This window comes from Notamacropus eugenii, chromosome 5 (assembly GCF_028372415.1).
Source record: "Notamacropus eugenii isolate mMacEug1 chromosome 5, mMacEug1.pri_v2, whole genome shotgun sequence".
Lineage (NCBI taxonomy): Eukaryota > Metazoa > Chordata > Mammalia > Diprotodontia > Macropodidae > Notamacropus > Notamacropus eugenii.
The window spans coordinates 171,449,279-171,470,561 of NC_092876.1; the positions used below are offsets into that span (position 1 = coordinate 171,449,279).

A 21,283-nucleotide genomic window follows, 5' to 3' on the forward strand; every position below is an offset into this window, starting at 1 on the left:
TGATGCAGTGGATAGAGCACTTGACCTGGACAAGAAGATCTGAGTCCCCCCCTTAAATACTTACAAGCTATGTGATCACAGACAAGTCACTGTCTGCCTTAGTTTCCGTAACTATAAAATGGGAATAATAATAACACCTGCTTTTTAGAGTTGCTGTGAAGATAAAATGAGATAATATCTGTGGAGCTTTTTGGAATCTCTAATGTGCTGTACAAATGCTAGCTATTTTTCCCCTAGGCTACAGGTAACTGCTTCAAATGAAATCTCTTGAACTAAGCAGGATATTTCTTTTCCAACACATCCAAAACTTGTCAGTGAAAAAAGACTATGCCAATGGGTGAATCAGGGAGTTGGATAGATGAAACAATGAGGAGATAAAGTACTGAGAGAGAAAAGACAGGCACAGAACACCAGGAAGAAATTTTCTACAGGATAAGTTTTTTTCCAAGGGCATTGAAAGAACATGAGATTTTATAACGTGAAACACACATTTTTACAGAGAAGTGGAGACATTTTATGGGTACAGTAAAATCCTGGGTTATGTTTTCCACTCGATTCCGCCCTCACCTGAGTAGAAATTGAAGCATCTTTTAATGTGGTTTTTCTCTCCATTCCCCAGATTCTCCATCCTTACTTAAAAGAAAATGGCAACAGAAAATCACTCTACAGTGACTGCGTTTATCCTTGCAGGATTTACAGATCGTCCAGAATTCCAGCTCCCTCTTTTCTTTCTATTCCTTGCAATCTACATGATCACTATGGTGGGAAACCTGGGCATGATTACACTCATTGGGCTGAATTCCAACCTTCATACCCCCATGTACTATTTTCTCAGCAATTTGTCATTTGTCGATCTCTGCTACTCTTCTGTTATTACTCCCAAGATGCTAGGAAATTTTGTATTGGAGAAAAACACAATCTCTTATCCAGGGTGCATGACTCAGCTCTATTTTTTCCTTGTATTTGTTATTGCTGAGTGTTACATGCTGACAGTGATGGCATATGATCGTTATGTAGCCATCTGTAGCCCACTGCTCTATAAGGTCATCATGTCCCATCATATCTGCTCCCTACTGGTAGCCACAGTGTATGTAATGGGATTCATTGGTTCAACAATAGAGACAGTCCTTATGTTGAAATTGTCTTATTGTAAATTCCTCATCAGTCATTACTTCTGTGATATCCTCCCCCTCATGAAACTTTCCTGCTCCAGTACCTATGATATCGAGATGGTGATTTTCTTTTTGGCTGGATTTAACATCATAGCAACGAGTTTAACAGTCCTTGTTTCTTATGCTTTCATCCTCTCCAGCATCCTCCGCATCCGCTCCACTGAAGGCAGGTCCAAAGCCTTCAGCACCTGCAGCTCCCACATTGCAGCTGTTGGTCTATTTTATGGGTCTACTGCATTTATGTATTTAAAACCTTCAACAGCCAGCTCCCTGGCCCAAGAGAATGTAGCTTCTGTATTTTACACCACAGTGATCCCCATGCTAAATCCCCTAATCTATAGCCTGAGGAACAAAGAGGTAAAAGCTGCCCTGCAGAAAACCTTGAGGAAAAATAGGTCCTGATGCAAGTATCATTATTATCCCCTATTCTTCAGTCTATTGGTTAAAGAACATGTTGTGAGTGAAAGCAAGAGAGACCTTAGAAGATTTAAAATATGGGTATGAGGAGTGAGCAGCTCTCCCCTTGACTCTTTTTCTTCTATAACCTAAGACTCACTATAGACACATCCCATCTATGTCCCCCACCCTCCCAGAAGCATAACAATAATCCTTAAGGACTCACCTGGTCATTTTCAAGCAGATCTTTCAGATAAGTATAGCAAAGCATTAAAGATCACAGTCACATAAACTGCCAGCTGTGACTTTTCCCCAGATCTCTTCATAACTTGGAATTTGAAAGAGAATCTGAAATGTAGTATAAAAGAGAATTCTTTTCCCTCCACACTTAGGGAGAAAAAAAATTACATTCCTAAAAGTGCAGAGGATAATGAATCTCCAAGTTTCACATTAGAATCCCATAAGAAAAAAAACCCTGAGCAGAGCCCAGGAAAAAGATAAAACCTGTTTAGGATTATTGTAGGAGACAAATGTAACCAAATCCACCTGAGGGACTGAATCTCTGCCATCTATTCCTTCTTTGCAGTGAAGAGGATGGAAGAAAACCTGCCATCATCCTAATTGCCAACCACACAGAATAGGCAGATTGCAGAAAGGTGGAGAACATCAGAATGTGAAGGATGTTTTGTTTGGGTTAAGGGCACTCTGTATTTTCTCACGTAGGTTTTGAAGTTAACTATCTTAAAAATTAACAGAGAAGTGGCTCATTAGATAGGGTGCCAGGCCTGAAGTCAGGAAGACTCATCTTCCTGAGTTCAGATCTGGCTTCAGACACTTACTAGTTGTGTGACCCTGGGCAAGTCACTTAACCTTGTTTACTTCAGTTTCCCTCAGCTGTTAAATGAGCTGGAGAAGAAAATCAAAACAAAACAAAGCAAATCACTCCAGTATCTCTGCCAAGAAAACCCACAAAGAGTTATACAGAGCTACAAAACAACTGAACAACAACAACAAATCTTTAAAATCACAAAAAAATGAAGCAGAAAAGGAAACCAATGAAAAAAGGAAAAGGAAGAAAAGAAGTGGGAGAAGAAGCTGGAGAAAAGAAGACCTTAGTTTAGGAAACAAAATTGGTGTGACTTTTGGTCATGAACTAGGAAATATGGCACATCAACCCAAAATAGCAGGCTGCCCAATTTTCCCTTTCGGGTTTCCAGGTCCTCAACAACATATTTTCCAAAGCTATTAAAGTGAAAACTCTACTACCCTCCCCTCTTCTATTCCCATTCCAAATCCACATTGAATTCCTATTCTGTTTGAATCAGGCTTAAGTACAATTTGTACAATTTTTCTAATCTTGGAATAATTTTGCACTATCCAGGACCCTATAATGAATATATGTCGATTAGTGGGACACAACTATAAGAACTGAACAACAAAAAGAACATAAATATAATGTAATGAATCTAAAATCTTTTAGAATTGGGCTTTAGAAAAAAGTTCATCATTTCATCAGTTTCCAAAGACAAAACATTATTAGGCTAAGTTCTCTTTACACAATCAGGCAGCCTATGAAAGGCGCAGCATGTGGACATATCAGCCACTTTCCCATTCAATAAACACCAGTGATTCCCTCTTGTCTCCAAGATCAAACATTAAATCTTCTATTTAGTTTTAAAACCATTCACAACCTTGCTCCTCCTGCCTTTACAGCCATTTTGTGCCTTACTTCTCTCCACAAACTCTACAATCCAATGATTCTGGGTTCCTTGCTATTTCTTGAGTACAACAGTCCATCTCAAAAGCTCTGGGTGTTTTCACTGTCCATAAGCCACATGTGGAACTTCCCTCCCTCTTCCTCTCTGCCTTCTGGAAGCCTTTTCTGGTCCTTCTTAATACTTAGTGTCATCCCTTTGAGATTGTACCCAGTTTATCCTGAATATATCTTATTTGTACAAAGTTTTTTGCATGTCGTCTCCTCCATTAGACTGTGAACTCCTTGATAGAAAGATTATTTAGGGTTGGGTTATTTCATTTGATTTGGGGGGTTTGGGTTTTCTTGGAGGGGAGTTTTTGCCCTTACTTTGTATCCCCAGCATTTAGCCCAGTGCCTGGCACATAGTAATATTAATAAATGTTTATTGACTTGGATTAACTAGAAAAGAAGTACTCAACCATTCTTCTCCCTGGCTGTCTTTTCTCTCAAACTACACCCCTGTTTTTTCTTTTCTCATTCCCACTCAGAATTTTCTAGCTCCCTATTTCCTTCAACTACATTCTTCCTAGGCTAGTTATTCCTTTGCACTGTCCTCTAAGGACTAGCCTATCCATGTTCATAGAGGCTCATTATCATATTGCCCAAAAGATAGTTAATTTTTCAGCCACAATAACTCTCAAAGACTGTTTATCAGTTTTTGAGAGTTTCAATCTGTATCACAGCAAAAAATAAAAAAATCATAGATTTTTGAAATATTGAAGTAAGAGTTTAAAAATGCAACAGAAAAGTCAAAGGAAGGATGGTTCTAATGTCAAATGCAGCATGATTTGCTTAGTGGAGGGAGCAAAAGCGCAAAGCTTAAGTTATCTTTGGAATAAAGTGGGCTAGTGACATGGGATACCCAACTCTAGCTGAGCCTAGGGGCTCCATCTCCACCCTAAACCACAAAATGAGGGTGGTCAACACATTTAAGCAAATGCCATCCAAATTCCACACCAATTATATAGGGGATGGGGACTGGCCCTATAGCTCTTCATCACCCACGCCTCCCTTCCCCACCCCCCAGCAGTCCTGCAGAAAATAACTCATTAATGAGAGGCTTGCATAAAGCCATGAGGCCCCACCCAGGCTCTGGATAGACCTTGAGGGGAAAGATGATTATTCTGTTCTGACCCTCCATTCTCAGAGGCACACCCAAGCCCCAAGCCTCCCTCTAATTAACTTGGTACTGGGCTAGCACCCTGGGTCCTGGCCAGTTATTTACAGAACAGTCCCTTGCTCATGGCATAATTCATTTCTGGACTGCAGACTCGCTCATCTCAGAGCCCTGAAGCCTCAAGCTGCTTTCTGCTACTCTCTACCCCTGGGTTTCCCTCCCAACGGCTCTGCAGGCCCCCCATTCAAGAGCATCATGTCCCTCGCACACACCGCTGCAGAGTACATGCTCTCAGATGCCCTGCTGCCTGATCGTAGAGGCCCGCACCTCAAGGGGCTGCGCCTGGAGCTGCCCATCGATCGAATCATCAAGTTTGTGACTGTTGGCTTTCCTCTGTTGCTGATGTCCTTGGCGTTTGCCCAGGAGTTCTCCCCTGGTAAGCTGCTGGCTCTTCCCAGAGCTGTCGGAAGGAGGGAAATATTTCCTTCTCTCTGCCCGAGTCCTGCACCTCTCCCCTCCTCTTCTCACCTCCCCACCACCAAAGCCATTTCCCTACTCTAGCTGGTTGGTTTGTTTTCCCCTATTAACAAAAAACATCAAACAGTTAAGGCTTGGGGTACCTGAGTTTTCTTCCTGGTCCTGACACCTTTTTATCGTATGGTAATAGCTAGCCTCTATACAAAGCTTTAATGTTTAGCAGAGATCTTTTCATGTTACCTGATCTTTCTCACAACAATTCTGTGAAGTATTATTATCCCCATTTTACAGAGGAGGAAACTGAGACTGAGAAAGGTTAAATGGGTCACACAGCTTAGTATCTGAGGCAGGAATTGAACTGAGGTCTTCCTAACTCCAAATCATTGGGTGACAGCTCATCCTCTCCCTCCCTCTCTCCTTTGCAAAAGAAGGTACATTTTGACGGCCGGCAGCTGCCCAGTTAACTTGGGATTTACTGGCTAATTTTTTTCTTTCTTTGTCTTTTTTTCTTTCTCTCTTTCTTTTTGTCTTTCTTTCTTTCACAAAACCTTAATCCCATTTCACCCAAGCTCATAGATTGAACCATAATAGGTCCCTGACCAACCTCCTCTTAATGGCTGTATTTTGGATCCTCCTGGTTTAGAGTGAATGTCAATGGTAACTGTTTCTCTTGGGAACAGCAACCTTAGGGGTCTTCCCATCCCAGCTTGATTTTTTTCATTTTTTTCTAATTAAAGGGGCCATCCCTTGATTCACTTCTTAAAGAGGCCTATTCACTGAATGGGTGAGAACCTGAAAAGACCTTAGCCTAAAAGAGCCGGGGTCTCCCATTGCATCCTGGGCCATCTCCAGTCATCCTGATGAATATCTGGCCACTGGACCCAGATGGCTCTGGAAGAGAAAGTGAGGCTGGTGACTTTGCACAGCTCTCCCTCACTCAAATAAAAGTCAACTGCAAGTCATGTCATCATTTCCCTGAAGTCATGGTCCTCTTTGAAAATGATGGACAAATACAACCAGTGAATCTATAAAGGGTATCTGACTTCACTTTGCCTCAATTTCTCCATCTACAAAATAGAAGCATCTGTGCTTCAGGAAATGATGGTAAAGTATAAAATTAGGATCTTTTACCACCACCATGACCATCTTGCCCCTCCAGTTTGGAGCCAGAATTCTAGGCATTCCACAGTGTAACAGTCTCTTCTAAGAGGTACATTATAGGTGCTTAATAAATTCTTGTTGATCATTAAAACAAATAACTTTGAAAAAATGAAGAACTCTGATCAACGCAATAACCAACCATGATTATAGAAGATTGATCATGAAGTATGTTATCCATCTCTTAAAAGAGTGGTGCAGAGAGACATATTTTGGGGACATGACTGATGAGGGATTTTGTTTTACTTGACTATGCATATTTGTTACAAAGGCTTTCTCTTCTTTTGTTTCAAGGTGAATAAAGGGGAGTTAGGGAGAAAAAAATAGATTTTTTTTATTTGAGAAAATATTTTTTTAACAAATGCTTGTTGAACTAACTTGAAGGAAATAGGGAAGGTAAACATAGGAATGATAAGAGGATTGAGGGGTAGTTCCCAGAGAATATCATTTCCTAGGCTTCCACTGTATAGTTTAATGCCACTTCAAAGCTCTTTCTGTTCCAGGTTCTCGGATCAGTTGCTTTTCTCCCAGTAACTTCACCATCAGGCAGGCTGGTTATGTGGACAGTTCCTGTTGGGACTCCTTGGTACATCATCAATGGGATACTGCTGGAAACTATAAGACAAAATCTCTCTGGACCCACAAGGTACAGTGAGTCCAGGAATAAGCATGACTTGGCCAAATTGTTAGGTGTAGAGGTGGAAAAGGTAATCCTTAATGTCCTGTATATATAGTTTATGAGGCACCCAAAATGTCATAGTAGTGACATCCATACAAAACCAGGGACTGTGTTAAAGGAACCTCTTAGCTAGAACAAGAATTTGTGGGATTCTAACAAAGAATTTAGTAAGGCTCAAATGAGATAATGGATGTAAAGCACATCTTAAAGTGCTCTACATATATATATATATATGCCAACTATTATTATTATTGTTTTGATGATGATGATGATAATGCTGATGCCACAGTCACTAGACCTACAGTCAGGTGAAGACTTCATTCCCTGAGCCTTTTACCACATTCCTGCTCAGATCCAGCAGTGTTTATAGAGCAATACAAGCACTGGTAAATGTTTAACAACCAGGCTGTCTAAGGGGGAAAAAATGTATGCACAGGCCCTTCTAAGCTTACTCTGCATTATTAACATTTTCCTAAACTTAGATAATCAACAAAATAATAAATCAAGCCCTGATTCACAAAAACAATTTCTGAGATGTAGAAAGAGAAAGTGAAATTTTTACGATGGGCTCTAGCAAGCTAGTTACAGAGGGCTCTAGCCCACTGGTTCTAACCGTCTCACCTCATAAAACAGCATCAGTGAAATTAAAATAACCTTATCCATTAATTCAACTGCAGTAAAGATAGGTTTCTTTTCCATTTTTTTCAAACTCTCCTCCAAAAGGAGTTTGAGGCCTCACCATTCCCCTTCAACACAGAAGCTGTGAATCAACAATTCAAGTTAATTGCATTACCAAGTATCTACTATGTACTCACTACTGATTAAGTGCCATAAGGGACACATGAGCACTTACAATCTAGTTGGGGAAACAGGACACACACATGAAATACCCAGAAATCAATTAAAGACCATATGTTGTTGAATGTTAGGTTGTATGATATGAACAAGAAGCAATATAGCAATACAGAAAATGGAGAGAACACTGTAGGTTGGAATAATCAGGAAAGGTTTCATAAAAGGAAGAGTTGTGGAAAGGATTTTTGTTTTGATAGAAGATTTCTAACAATGAGAGTCTGTGACCCTGTGATTCTATAATATAGAGAGCTTAAGTTGGGCTTTGAAAAATGAGTAGAATCTTAAAGTTTGATGATATGGGGAACTGGGGGAACTGAGACATCAAAGGGGAAAAGGGAGATTAAGAATGCTGACTCCTATTTTTCTAGTGTTGTCCTACCAAATCTGCAAAACTCTGATACTTAGTTCTCTTTGTGGAAATTTCTTTTACTCTCCTTTATCTGATGGTGGAATTGTCCATTCTTGAAACATTTCAGCATAGTTGGTGATCTGGGGATTTCCCTGATCCTATCAAGAGTCACTGACCTTGACTATACTAAGAGATAGCATCAGTCCTTGGGCCTGTGCTGGCTCACAGCTTATGTTGCTGCCATTTCTACCCTTGATATAGGAAGAGGGGGAAGAAAAAATCCATCCTTTCAATGCTCCCTTCTCTCATACTTTCAAAACTTAAGATTTTCTCCACAATACTCACTGAAGTTCAACTACCACCCTGCAGGTTCTCCCCTATTCCCTCTTGGCTCTGGCTGTGCTCATGTACCTACCAACTCTGCTATGGAATTATGTGGCTGCTCCATCTCTCAGCTCTGACCTCCTGTTCATCATCAGTGAACTGGACAAGTCTTACAACCGCTCCATCCGACTAGTGCAACATATGCTGAAGATCCGTCAGAAAAGCTCTGACTCTGATGTTTTCTGGGATGAGTTGGAGAAGTGAGTTTGTTGTCTTTCAAACCCTGTAACCTATGAATTGTTATTATCTGTTCTCTCCTGAAAAGCCTAAGTTCCAATGACAGCAGGGAAAGGGGCCAGAGGAAGTTTGGCATTCATGCAATTAAAATCATATCATTCTCTATTGTACCTTCTTTTCCAGAAGTTCAAATTTCTTAATACCTCTTTTCATTAACACATCTAAAAGGAGAAAACAAAGACTATTCCCATTTTATAGATGAACACACTGAAAAATTAATCTCTCCAAATTATTGCTTTCACCATCTCATTCCTCTGATCAAAACCTTTTGCTATCTTCCCAGTGCCCACAGAACAAAATCCCAATCAGAATGCCTTTCAAGGTCAGTTGTAATCTAGTATTTCTCTGCCTTTCCAATCACTTCCCATGTTACCCAAACAACAGTTTCTTTGGTTCCTTGGACATGCCATGTTCATTTCCACTTCCAAACCCTTATTTATATGACTATCTCCTGCATAAAGGCACATGTCCACTCTATACCTATCCAAATTCTACCTACTCTTCAGGGCCCAGCTTAGATCCCACCTTCTCCATGAAGCCTTTCCCTGCTTTCCCAGTTCACACTGCCCTGCTCTATTTTTTTTTTTAATTCCCATAGCACTATCTTTAACAATCATTTTGGCAGTGATTATACAGTCAAATACTCCATGAACCTGTGATCTCATTGATTCAATGACGTAGACTGCAACCCATCCATAACTAACTATCCCATACAATTCTTTTCCATGTCTTCCATAAGTTTATCTGAGATTGTCCACTCAACATGCTCATGATGGAGGCTCTCTCTGCTTTCTCCTGACATTGCAGGGTAGCAGTGTAGCACTCTAACTGTTCAACTGTCATCTCTCATTGTGGAGTGTGTTTCTCCAACTCAACTATAAGCTCAGGAAAATAACTATATCTTATTTTTCTTGTAAACTGAGTACATAGCTGGATGACAATATTTGATGGGTGAATGGAAAAAATGGACTGAATATACCAATTTTTTAAAAATTCACATTAAGTACATAAGACTAAACACACATAATGCTGTCCTATTGATTTCCAGTTCAATGTTCAATAAACTTTGCTCCAGCCTTATGATCTTACTATTTTTTAGACATAGTCTAATCTGACCAAGATCAGTATTTCCATTAATATATTTGTGTGTAGATAAATACATAAATAGATAGATGATAGAGATAGATTAGATAGGTAGATAGAGAGGTAGGTAGGTAGGTAGATAGATAGATGATAGATACATAGATAGATAGATAGATAGATAGATAGATAGATAGATAGATAGATAGATAGATAGATAGTATCATTTATAGGGTTTGATTCATTGTACTAGGTACTTGGGAGCACAGTAAAGAAAAAACAGGCATGCTCCTGATTAGCATCACTGGAATGTTGGGGTAGTTGTATTTTAATGCTCTCAGAAAGTTGAATTCCCAAAAAATCCTGAGAAATACTGTGAATACAATGAGAAAAAAATACTGAAATTATAGGGAGTAGATAGTAGATCTTAGGTAAATCACATAATCTGAGCCCAGTTTTCTAATCTATAAAATGGGGATAATAATACTTACATCATCTACATTACAAGATTGTTATGAGGAAAGCTGTAAACTGTAATCAATCAACAAGCATTTTTTAAGTACCTACTACATGCAGGCACTGTGCTAGAAGCTGGGGAGCCCATACTATATTGGGGAAAGACATCTACATGTGTGTATGTGTGTTTATGCATTGTTTATATATGTATGTATTTACATATGTGTATTCCAACCACATAGATAAATAAATACAAAGTAATTCAGGTGGGGGAGATCAAGACAGACCTCATGCAAAAAGCGGTACTTGAGATGAACTCTGAAGGAAATTAGGGATTATAAAAGATGGAGGTGGGGGAGTGCATTCCAGGCATGAGGGTTCAAAGGCATGGAGACATAAGAGAACAACAGAAAGCTGTTACAATAGTCCAGATGAGAGCTGATACGGGCCTGAACTAGGATAGAGAGAAAGAGGAGTAGAGAGAATGGGATGGATGTGAGAGATGGCATACAAATAGAATCAAGATCTGGCAACTGATGGGATACAGGGAGTGACACAGAGTAAAAGGTAAAGGTTGTAAGCCTGAGTAACAGTACAAATGATGATACCCTTGATAGAAATAGAGAAATTTGAAAAAGGGGTCAAAATCATAACTCTAGCTCTAAGAACATATTACTGAGTGCAATGACCCTTTTCAACTTACCATTCTGTTACTATTGCTGTTTGGCTTTCACAGAGCGGGGATTGAAGAAGCTCTCCAAAGCCAACCACTGAACATTCTTGCTAATTCTTCATTTTTTCCATTTTTCTCTCTTCTCCCCAAGGGCTCGAAAAGAAAGATATTTTGAGTTCCCTCTGCTAGAGAGATACCTTGCCTGTAAGCAGCGTTCACATGTCCTGGTGGCTACCTACCTCCTAAGGAATTCCCTCTTGCTCCTCTTCATCTCGGTCACCTGCCTGTACCTTGGATACTTCCACTTGAACATCTTCTTCCAAGAGGAATTTAGCTGCTCTATCAAAATGGGGCTGCTAAGGGATGAGATTCATATTCCAGATCTGATTACGTGTAGGCTGACTTCTCTTTCCATCTTCCAGATGATCAGCTTCTCCAGTGCAGCAGTGTACCTAATCCTGGTACCAGTGATAATGTACAACCTGACACGACTGTGTCAGTGGGACAAGCGACTACTGTCTGTCTATGAGATGCTACCAGCTTTTGATCTACTCAGTAGAAAAATGCTGGGCTGTCCCATCAATGACCTCAATGTGATCCTGCTTTTCCTCCGTGCCAACATCTCTGAGCTCATCTCTTTCAGCTGGTTGAGTGTTTTGTGTGTACTGAAAGACACAACCACTCAGAAGCACCATATTGATACCGTGGTAGATTTCATGACCTTGTTGGCTGGCCTGGAGCCCTCAAAACCTAAACATCACACGCCCAAGACATATGATGATCACCCATAGCCACAGACATGTAGGTTAAAGATTCTGATGAAAAATTAAAACAATTCCCCTCACCTGCTGTCATTGCTAACAAGCAGTCAGAGAACCCTCGGAACACATACAAATGCACACATTCCATGCTTTAGAATTGCCTAGGAATTACCTTTGGGGATTAAGTCCTCCACAACCCAAAACATTCAGTTTACTAGGTGAAACCATACCACTAGGCATTAGAAAAAGACGTAGCTTGAATCACAGTGTGCTTGGATCTTAATAAGCAAGAAGTTAAAGACAAAGGTCCAACTGATGTAGCAAGAAAAAAGGGTCATGGAACTATTTGTGAATATATGTACTGCTCATTGTTTTGGTTCTTTGGCTCTTATCCAGATGCAGGATCCTAACATGCCAGAAATTAAATGGACATTTAGCCAATAGATAGTGACTTTTATAGTAGTGACTCAAGGTCCTCAAAAATCCCTGCCATCATTAGAATTTGTCCATCATGATTTGGAAAGTAGATGGTGGTGAAGGGAATCTGTAAACAGGGCCCAATCTGTCTCCAAAGCTGCCTCAGTTGTTGAGGCAGGCAAAACCTGGATCAAAATGAATAATTTAGGAAAAGTCTAGTTATATAGCTCCTGTCATGCTCTTTAGGTTTCAAACTGTATCATGTCTCCCTTATTATCATCATCATTCACACTGATATACGTATGTTTTAAGCATTACAAAGAACTTTTCATGATCTCAACTAAAGATTTATAACACCAAGGGCCACAAATTCAACATGTCATTGCAAATGATTTTATGTAATCATACACTGCAAAGACCTTAATAACAAAACAATCATTACTAATCGGAATGATAAATTAATGGTAGTGAGTTCCTTCTCAGAAACTTTTCACAGAGACTAGGTCTCTCTATCTTACCCAGTGAGCAGTACAATGGCCCACCACTGCTCATTCCCACTGCTAATTGGTGCGGAAGCTTTAATTTGGTCTGCCAACCTGGGCTGATTTGCTCGTGCTTTGGCAGCCAATGGTCCTCTGTCCCTGGAGGATCAGGGTTAGCCCTACTACAGCTCAGTACCTCAAGGGATCCACCTGGCTCAGCCTCCCCCAATAGCAGAGATTTCATGTGACCACCTCTCAATCTTCAGCATTGTTCTCTACTGTTAGACTTAATCTAATCTTCATTGAAATCTAAATTTCCAAAGATAAATTCCTTTTTTTCTGTGGATGAGAAGGCAAGGGGGGTGGCAAGAAGTCAATTGGCCTTTGTATTATAAATTTCCCTTTACAGTTATCCACTTTTTAAGTTTCTGCAGAAAATTGTTACATGTGCAATTCAAACCAGTCATAAAGTTTCTAGAATCAGAAGAAAATGATATATTCAATTCCTAGAACTTTACCTAAAATTCACCATATTGACTTGTAATAGATTGCTTTTCCACCCGAGAACTGGGGGATCCTTCAAACAATGCCTCAGGAGGAAGAGTCAGACTCAGATTCTAAACTTTCCTATATGGGGACTGTTGAGATCCATTAGTTTAAAACACCCTGGAAGCTCTTATCAAAGGTAACATCTTCCCTGCCCTCTATAAGTGAACGCAAGGAGGAGTCATACAAATAAGCCTAGAGCCTACTGGTCTAGAGACCTGAAAGAATGTGAGACCGAAAATAAATCGAGCAGTTGACAAAAAAAAAAATTAAACAAAACTTGAAAACTTCCTACCATCATTTACAGGCTGCTGATTCCACAGCTCTATCATTAAATGGGCATCTAGGTGGCAAAGTAGACAGGGGGCCCAACCTGGAGTCAGGAGGATTCAAGTTCAAATTCAGCCTCATATGTGTATTAGCTGTATGACCCTGGTCAAGTCACTTCACCCAATTTGTCTCAGTTTCCTCATCTATAAAATGAGCCAAAGAAGGAAACAGCAAACCACTCCTTTATCTTTGCCAAGAAAATCTCAAGTAGGGTTACAGAAAATGGGACCTGACTGAATAACAAATGCATAATTACCATAAAATGGGTGATATTATTAAGTGGTTTTTAAGTTTGCTGTTTTTATTTTTAAATTAAAAGCATTTTTTTTAATTGATCTATCCCTTCCTTTATCACCCCTCCACCTATAAGCAAGTTAAAAAAGAAAAGCCCTCCATCCATAGCTTCAGGGTTGAACTAAACCACTTCCCACACTAGCCAAGTCTAAAGGACCTCTCTGTCAGGAGGTGAAAGTCTTATTTCATCTTCATTGTCTTGGACTCCTTAGTGATCCTAGTCTAAAACTGGTCTCCCAGTTCTGCTCAGTCACTCCACAGCAGTTCTTTCCAGTGTTCCCTCAAACCGTCTGGGTTTTCTCATAGCCGGTAATAATCCCTACAGACAAGAAGATTCCAAAACCTTATCTAGAAAGTTAATCAGGCTCCCTCAGGAAATCACCGTGGAGCTGCTTGACTTTGTTCAAGCCAGGACACCCCCGGCAGTCCTGTTTTCCAGCTCTGCTCCTCTGAGTCTGTATCATAGAACACACCGACGAGTCGGGCACAGCGAGGGGCAAACAGCTGCGGTGGGCTCTTCTGGCTCTGCACCCCGCTTCCACCTTGCTTTTGTGTTTGTCATCCCACTCGTTCTAGAGCTAACCTCGGGCTCCTAGCGGCTTTTTCTCATCAATCCCAGGGACACGGAGGGTTTTGTGACTGTCCTGTCTTTATGTTGACTGATGACACTCCATTCTGGGCACTTAACCCAGCCTTCTGTCTAAAGATATGCGAACTGTTCAAAAGCTCTGAAGACCGTGGGGACCCCCCTTCTACGTCAGCTTTAGATCTTTAGTCCACGATATTTGACACTAAAAGAACAGGAGAGGATAGACCGTCCAAGCTCTAGGGTCGGGGCCCAGACAACAGGGCACGGGGGGCATCGTGCACAAGCCCAGCGTCTAGACAAAGTCTGCGGGCGGAAGGGGGAGACCGGGTGTGCTAGGGGAAGGCTGCCCCTCCCGGGCCCGACATAACTACCACCTCCTCTGGGGGTATGAGCCCTGCTCCCTGCCTTCGCATCTGCAGGTCTGGGCCTCAGAATGAGAGCTCCAGAACCGCGCAACCGCAGATGCGACAGGCCACCGCCAACCGTCTGTGGTCCAGGCCGCCCCGTGGGCCTCCGCAGCCAGCGGGCGCGTGCATTCTGGGCAGATACGTCATTTCCTGTGAGCCCTGACCTCTTCCGGTGACTGCGGGACCCGGAAGCGCCGCGCCGGCTCCGTCTAGCGGGCCTGGGCAGCCGTGTCCGGGCCGGTCGCGGCCTCTCCGGACTTGGAGCCGGCGAGCCGTCTTCTCCTCCTCCTCTCGGGAGCAGGAGCCCATGCCCCGAGCCCAGGGGGGGCCTCCGGAACGCGCTCCCTGGAGCCCCGGCCGCCAGGCCGGGTCATGAGCCTCCTGGGCGGCTTCGGCTCCTCTCCTCTGTCCCCGCTCCAAGCGGGCAAGCCCAGGATGAAAAAGCCCCCAAAGAAGAGTCAGAACGAGAAGTACCGGCTGAAATACCTCCGGCTGCGGAAGGCGGCCAAGGCCACGGTGTTTGTGAGTGCTCCTGCCCGCGGCTTCTAGGCCCCGCCGCCCCACCCCCAGAATGAAGCTCCTCGCCGCCATCCTTGTCCCGAAGATGAACCCCCGCGTTGAATCTTAGAACCTGCTTTCCATGCGAAAGTCTCCTCTCTCTTCCAAAAGCTGGGGCATTTGGCCGGTCACAGTATTTTATTTATGGTGGGGAGTAACAATAATAGGGTGACTTACTACCCGTGCAATTGTGCCCCGCCCCTTTTTCATGGTACCAGAAGCAGGGAAGGTCCACACTTCTTTTTCCTTGAAATTTGACAAAAAGATACAGAAGTGGTGGCCTGATTACATGTAAGGCGCCGAGTTTGGTTTGTTGCTTTTCGAAGTGTCCTTCCTGGGACCTGGAGTGCCCTTAAACAGCTAGGGTCGTACGGCGCTTTACTTGAGGCTTTGCCCCTTGGAGGAACGTAGCAAAGGGCAGAGCCTCGTGAAAGGACGGAACCTGTGGTTAGGTTATTCTGGCCCTGGTGGGACGGGCCGGAGCAGATACCTGCCGCCAGCACCTGGTCGGGGGCTCCTTGTAGAACTTCCCTGCGTCCCCCACCCAGTAGGGCCCTTGGTTCCGCTGTTTTCTCCTCCGGCTGCAGTAGGTGCCCCAGCCAGGAAAACTTAAACAACATCACACACCGTTAACTAGATTCTTCACTTCCCCGCCTGTGCTTCTTATTCCCGATCCTGTCTAAGTGATGATGCTTTTCAACCTTTCTCCTAAAGGAAAATGCAGCTATTTGTGATGAAATTGCCCGCCTTGAGGAAAAGTTTATCAAAGCAAAAGAAGAAAGAAGGTGAGACAGCTACATTTCGTGGTTGCCAAGCACATTTGTAGTAGTAGGCTGTACTGAATGAGCTGGGATTTTTTTTTGTCCTCTGGGGCTTCAATACATGGCAGAGACCTTAGGCATGTAGGCTTTCTTAAATAGTGAGTCAGTTTTCAGCAAGCATTTATTAAGGACTGTGTGCCAAAAGCGGTGCTGAACTCTGGAGATACAAGGAAGCATAGCTTCTGCTCTTGAGAAGATCATATTGTAATGCTAGACACAAGATGCAGAAATTGTACCTACAAGATACATGTTGTGTAAATGGAAGGTAATCTCAGTGTGGGGGGGCATGGTGAGGGAGGAACAGTGGGAACAGTCTCCTGCAGAAGGTCAGATTTTAGTTGAATCTCGATTAAAACCAGAAAAACCAAGAGACAGGACACGTAATTCCGGACATTGGGAACAGCTAATGAAAAGCACAGAACCCAGAGATGGAGTGACATATGTGAGGAACACAAGTAGGCCAGTATCACAGAATCATAAAGGAGAGGAGAGGAGAGTAAAGGCTAAAAGTAGAAAGGAGCCATGTTGTGAAAGACTTTAAAAGCCAAACACAGAACTCTTTATTTGATCCTAGAGAATTGGGAGCCACTGGTTTATTGGGTAGGAGTTATACTCTGACTAGGAGACTGAAGCATAAAGAGACTAGTTTCATGTAACAAATATTTGTTGAGTATCTCTTGTTGTTCATTTGTGAAACCTAATTTTGGTTTTCTTGGCAAAGATACTGGAATAGTTTGCCATTTGCTTCAGGTCATTTTACAGAGGAGGCAATCAGCATTAAGTGACTTGACCAGGGTCACACAGCTAGTAAGTATCTGAGACCAGACAGAACTCAGGTCTTCCTGATTCCAGGCCCAGTACTCTGTCCACTGAGCCGCCTAGCTTGTTGAGTGCTTCATACAATAACATGTATATCTACATTGTAGGGAGTACAAAGATATGGTTCCTGACCCTCAAGAATTAACATATCTGAAGGAATCCTAGGGACAAAGAGGAGAGGAGCTGATCACCTATTACTGACTTTTTCAGATTTTTTGAATCTCCAGTGGGGCTGTACCTTATCTCTAATATTAGTCTCCTTCTCTTTCCCCCACCCACCTAACCAGTATAATACTAATAACTCATAGAATGTCTTAAGATTTATAAAGCGTTTACCCTGCAACGCTTTGAGGTAGGTAGTTCAAATACTATTATTCTTTTATTACAGATGAAGGAACTACTCAGAGAGGTGATGTCTTACCTGAGTCCCATAGTTAGTTAAAAGCAGAGCTGAGATTTGAATCCAGATCTTCTGACTACAGAGCCAGCGCTCTCTCTGTTACATAATGTTGACATTTTTGTTTGCATTTCTAGTATTCTCTAAGTGACTAAAGTTGAAATGTAATTTTGACAAAATAAAGCATACACTATACCTTGTATCTTTTTGTTTTGTTTTGCCCCTTCTTCCCCATATAAGGTACCTCCTGAAAAAGCTACTTCAGCTACAAACTCTGACTGAAGGGGAGACCCAGACTGTAGCAACCACCCACAGTTCTAACCTGCCTTTGAGTTATGGTGTGGCCACTTCCGTGGGTTCCATTCAAGGAGCTGGACCTGTTCCTGTATCTAGCTCTGTGGTTGAAGAACCATTTGGGAAGAAACCCAAGAAGGAAAAAAAAGAAAAAGGAAAAGAAAACAACAAAGTGGAAGGTACTTTGCCTAAGGATGTCAGTCTACCAATGTTCTCACACATTCATGTCAGATAACCCAGCACTGTGAGTAGTGTCTACATATTGCCACCAAAAACACCTTAGAACTGGTGGGAAGAAATTCAGACTAGACATAAAGAAAAAAAGCTGGGCTCCCATCTCCTTCAGAAAGAGAGGTACAATTCTTAGAGAATAGGTCACTTATAGGAAAGCTCTCCTAGCTTTGAGAATTTTAGGTAATGAAATTGAAGCTCTCAGATAGGGAATACCTTTGGGTACAAAGGGTTAATTGGTTATGACAAGGTAGGTGAATTAATAAGAACACCAGCTAAGGGCCTGAGGAGAAATCCTAGTGCCCGAGCAATAAATAGAGCCAGAAAACTTTATCTGTAGCTTCCATATGTAAATTCTGCCCCTTTCCTCAGTACAAGGGGCCTAAAGTGGGTGACCCCAGGTTTGCGTTTCAGTTCTGAAGAAAGCATCCAAGAAAAAGAAAATGGAGGGAGGTGCTCGCAAGCTGGTTCAGCCCATTGCCCTGGATCCCTCAGGACGGCCTGTGTTTCCCATCGGACTAGGGGGTCTAACAGTTTATAGCCTAGGGGAGGTGAGTGAGACCAGTGGTGGGTAGAGAGGGTGATCAGCTAAATTTGGGAATGGGATTAAATGTCAGTGAGAATTTCTGGTCTGTTCCCATTAGCAAGTAACCCTTTGCCAGTCCATACCATTCCTAGAAAACTAGGCCCTAGGAGACTAGGTCAGCTTTCTGCTATATACACACTCCAGGGATATGAGTCACTATTTGTCAGCTCTGGTTGGCCTTAAGTTGTGACCAAAAACTTTGTGGGGGTGGGGGGGCGGGTCCTTTTCACTATAGATCATCACTGATCGACCTGGCTTCCATGATGAAGACGCTATCTACCCTGTGGGTTTCTGCAGTACCCGAATGTATGCCAGCATGAAGTGTCCGGACCAGAAGTGTTTGTACACCTGTCAGATCAAGGATGGTGGTACACAGCCCCAGGTACTCTTCTCGGAGTATATATATAGGTCCTGTAGCTATAGTAGTGTTCAAGGTGTGGCCTTCCAATTTCAGAAGCTCAGGGCCATGTAGGATCAGGAATAGTTTGACCTGCTTGGACCTCGTAGTCGGCTAAGTGTCAAAGAAACTAAGCTGGGATATAAAACTCCTAACCCTGTTTCTCATATTTTTCTTCATAAAGCACAGATAGGGTATTGTCCAGTTTCCCAATCTTATTTCCTGTCCCCAGGTTTTAAACTCTTAAACTTCATTGGCCAGTTTTTACTTAGGTTACAACTATGAGATTCAGTGAAAGTGGAGGATTAAGAGTTTTTGAAATTTGCTGAAGAGGAGTCATGCCAGCCTTCCTGCCCAGTCTAGATAAATTAATGACTCACAAACCAGCTGGGTCTTCCCAGGTATATCTGGGTTCTTGTCTTGTCCTGTGGCTCTCTGAGAGAAGCATTTTTACCCTGTGTCCATTGTGAGGCAGAGTAGCAATAGTGTGATTTGTATTTTTGCCCTGTTTGAGAAGATCTGCCTGAACTACTCCATCATCTTTCCCAGTTTGAGATTGTGCCTGAGGATGACCCTGAGAGTGCCATTGTGGGCTCTTCTGCAAATGCCTGTCATGCTGAACTACTCAAGACTATCAGTGCAGCTTGGTGAGTTAGCCCACTGGTGGGCAAAATAAAACATTGGTACTGTGAGACATCTTTCTTTGCTGTCAACTTTGGACTTCAGTCTTATTTCCTGTTTCTTGGATCTTTGTCCACCTGAGTGGGCTATTCCCATTTTTCCCCTGTTTAGGGGGAAGCTACTGCCTAATGTGCTTCCATCTGGAGCTGATTTCTTTGGGTTTTCTCATCCAGCTATCCACAACCTGATCCAGAGTTGTCCAGGAGCTCGGAAATGTGTCAAGTGAGTGTGGCTACATCTGCTTTCCCAAGCAGGGAACAACCATAGCAGTCAATTGACCAGGGAATCTAAGGCTAACCTAGAACTCTCTAAATATGCCAGTCTTTTGTCTGTAATAGGTAATGTAGTGAGCTAGGGAGATGTATTGAAGGGATAAGGATCTGAATGTTGAAGGATGTTCATAAAAACATAGTACCCAAATATGTAATAAAATGATTGGGGGAATAGACTCACAGGAATGCTCCCTCTGATCTACAGTTACCAGTGGGTGAAGTTCGATGTGTGTAAACCTGGGGATGGTCAGATCCCCCAAGGGCTGCCAGACAATGATGCAACTATGAGCTTTGAGGCCTTTCAGAGACAGGCCTTTGAAGAAGATCATGATGATCCCATCCTACCAGGTAACTTCCCTCACTTTTGCTTTGCTTGTTGAAATTATTAAACTCTCATCCACCCTATCCCTCTGCCCATAGTTAGGTATCATATAAGCCAAGACTCTAGAAATAGAGTCAAGTCTTAAGCTATAGAATTTAGTGCTTTGAGTGGCTTTCTAGCACAGTTGCTAGAATTAGCATCTCAGTCCTAAGGAAAACTATTCCCTGTCAATTTTGTTCCTGACATACTGCCAGGGAAGGGCATTGAAAACCTCAGTCTCTGTAACAAATGCACAAGCTGAAGATATTTAGGGATTGGTTCTGGTTCTGCCTTTTAGGATTGTCTCCCCACAAGTGGAGGGTATCATGTTCCCCACATAACTGAGCCTGGTCAAACAGCATCATCTACATTAGAGCCCTTATCTAAGGAGCTAGAGGACTAAATTCGAATTGTGCTGTGGCCTATAATTTACTGTGATCTTAAGCATCGGTTCACATCTCAGGCCCTCAGCTTCTTCCTATATAAAAATCAGCCTTCCATACTACACTGGGAAGACAGTGCTGACATAAGTAAAGGATTTAAGAGAATTAATTGCAGAAGCCTATTTTACCTATATTATCAGAATTGTGACCTGGCATTCTCAGGCAGTAGTAGAATTTATATTGTTTTTCTAGGATCTCTGGATCTCCCAGGGCTCCAGCCTGCATCATTTGTGTCATCATATCAACCCATGTTCCTGACACATGAGCCCCTGCCAGCCACTCACCTGCAGCACATTAAGTCTCCATCCCAGTGCAGCCCAGCCCACTCTTCAGACTGAACAAAGCAACAGAGACTACACCAGGTTTATCATGGTGAAATTTTTAAGTTAAGATAAAACTTAGAACATATGAAAGTAGCAGAACCCAGCCACAATGATGGAAGCATTGAAATCCTGTATCATTGTATCGTACAAGATCTTCTGGCAATGATGTTCCCAGGTAAAGACTTTGGCTGTTTTTATCTTTTGTAATAAACTTTTCTTGTCATTCCTGCTTTGTTTTCAAAATGTTGTAATCAGGATCTCACTTTGCTGCTCTTGTTGCTGCTTCTGCGTAAGGCTAAAGTGAACTCTCATTTATCTAATTCATTTTGCTAAAGCCCTTGTTACATAAAAAGATAATGATTCTGACTTAGCAAGGTTAACCAGCTTATCATTTAGTTTTCTACATGTTGATCTGAATCCTTCCTTTGGCCCAGATTGCTACTTTATTTTAATAGTAAGACTTCATTGAAAAGCAAGGTCCTTGT

The 21,283-nt window shown here is 42.2% G+C and overlaps 3 protein-coding genes across 4 annotated transcripts; all 3 read left to right on the forward strand.

Moving 5' to 3' along the window:
• Positions 1 to 629: 629 nt before the first annotated feature.
• On the forward strand, positions 630 to 1,639 carry OR8A1 (olfactory receptor family 8 subfamily A member 1). Its single transcript, XM_072616960.1, has one exon. The coding sequence runs from the start codon at positions 645 to 647 to the stop codon at positions 1,572 to 1,574; it is 930 nt and encodes a 309-aa protein (XP_072473061.1). The 5' UTR covers positions 630 to 644; the 3' UTR covers positions 1,575 to 1,639.
• A 3,007-nt stretch (positions 1,640 to 4,646) lies between these two features.
• PANX3 (pannexin 3) lies at positions 4,647 to 11,580 on the forward strand. Its single transcript, XM_072611429.1, has 4 exons — positions 4,647 to 4,877; positions 6,580 to 6,722; positions 8,329 to 8,543; positions 10,941 to 11,580. Exons 1-4 carry the CDS (start codon positions 4,697 to 4,699, stop codon positions 11,578 to 11,580), a joined length of 1,179 nt encoding a protein of 392 aa, XP_072467530.1. The 5' UTR covers positions 4,647 to 4,696.
• A 3,165-nt stretch (positions 11,581 to 14,745) lies between these two features.
• On the forward strand, positions 14,746 to 21,027 carry TBRG1 (transforming growth factor beta regulator 1). 2 transcript variants are annotated; one of them, XM_072611425.1, is made up of 9 exons: positions 14,746 to 15,137; positions 15,888 to 15,958; positions 17,451 to 17,683; positions 18,150 to 18,286; positions 18,557 to 18,703; positions 19,268 to 19,365; positions 19,511 to 19,621; positions 19,877 to 20,019; positions 20,668 to 21,027. In XM_072611425.1, the coding sequence occupies exons 1-9, from the start codon at positions 14,988 to 14,990 to the stop codon at positions 20,811 to 20,813; spliced, it is 1,236 nt and encodes a 411-aa protein (XP_072467526.1). In that variant the 5' UTR covers positions 14,746 to 14,987; the 3' UTR covers positions 20,814 to 21,027. The 2 variants fall into 2 exon arrangements, with proteins under 2 accessions (XP_072467526.1, XP_072467527.1); XM_072611426.1 differs by having other exon boundaries at positions 15,095 to 15,320.
• The last annotated feature ends 256 nt before the right edge of the window (positions 21,028 to 21,283 follow it).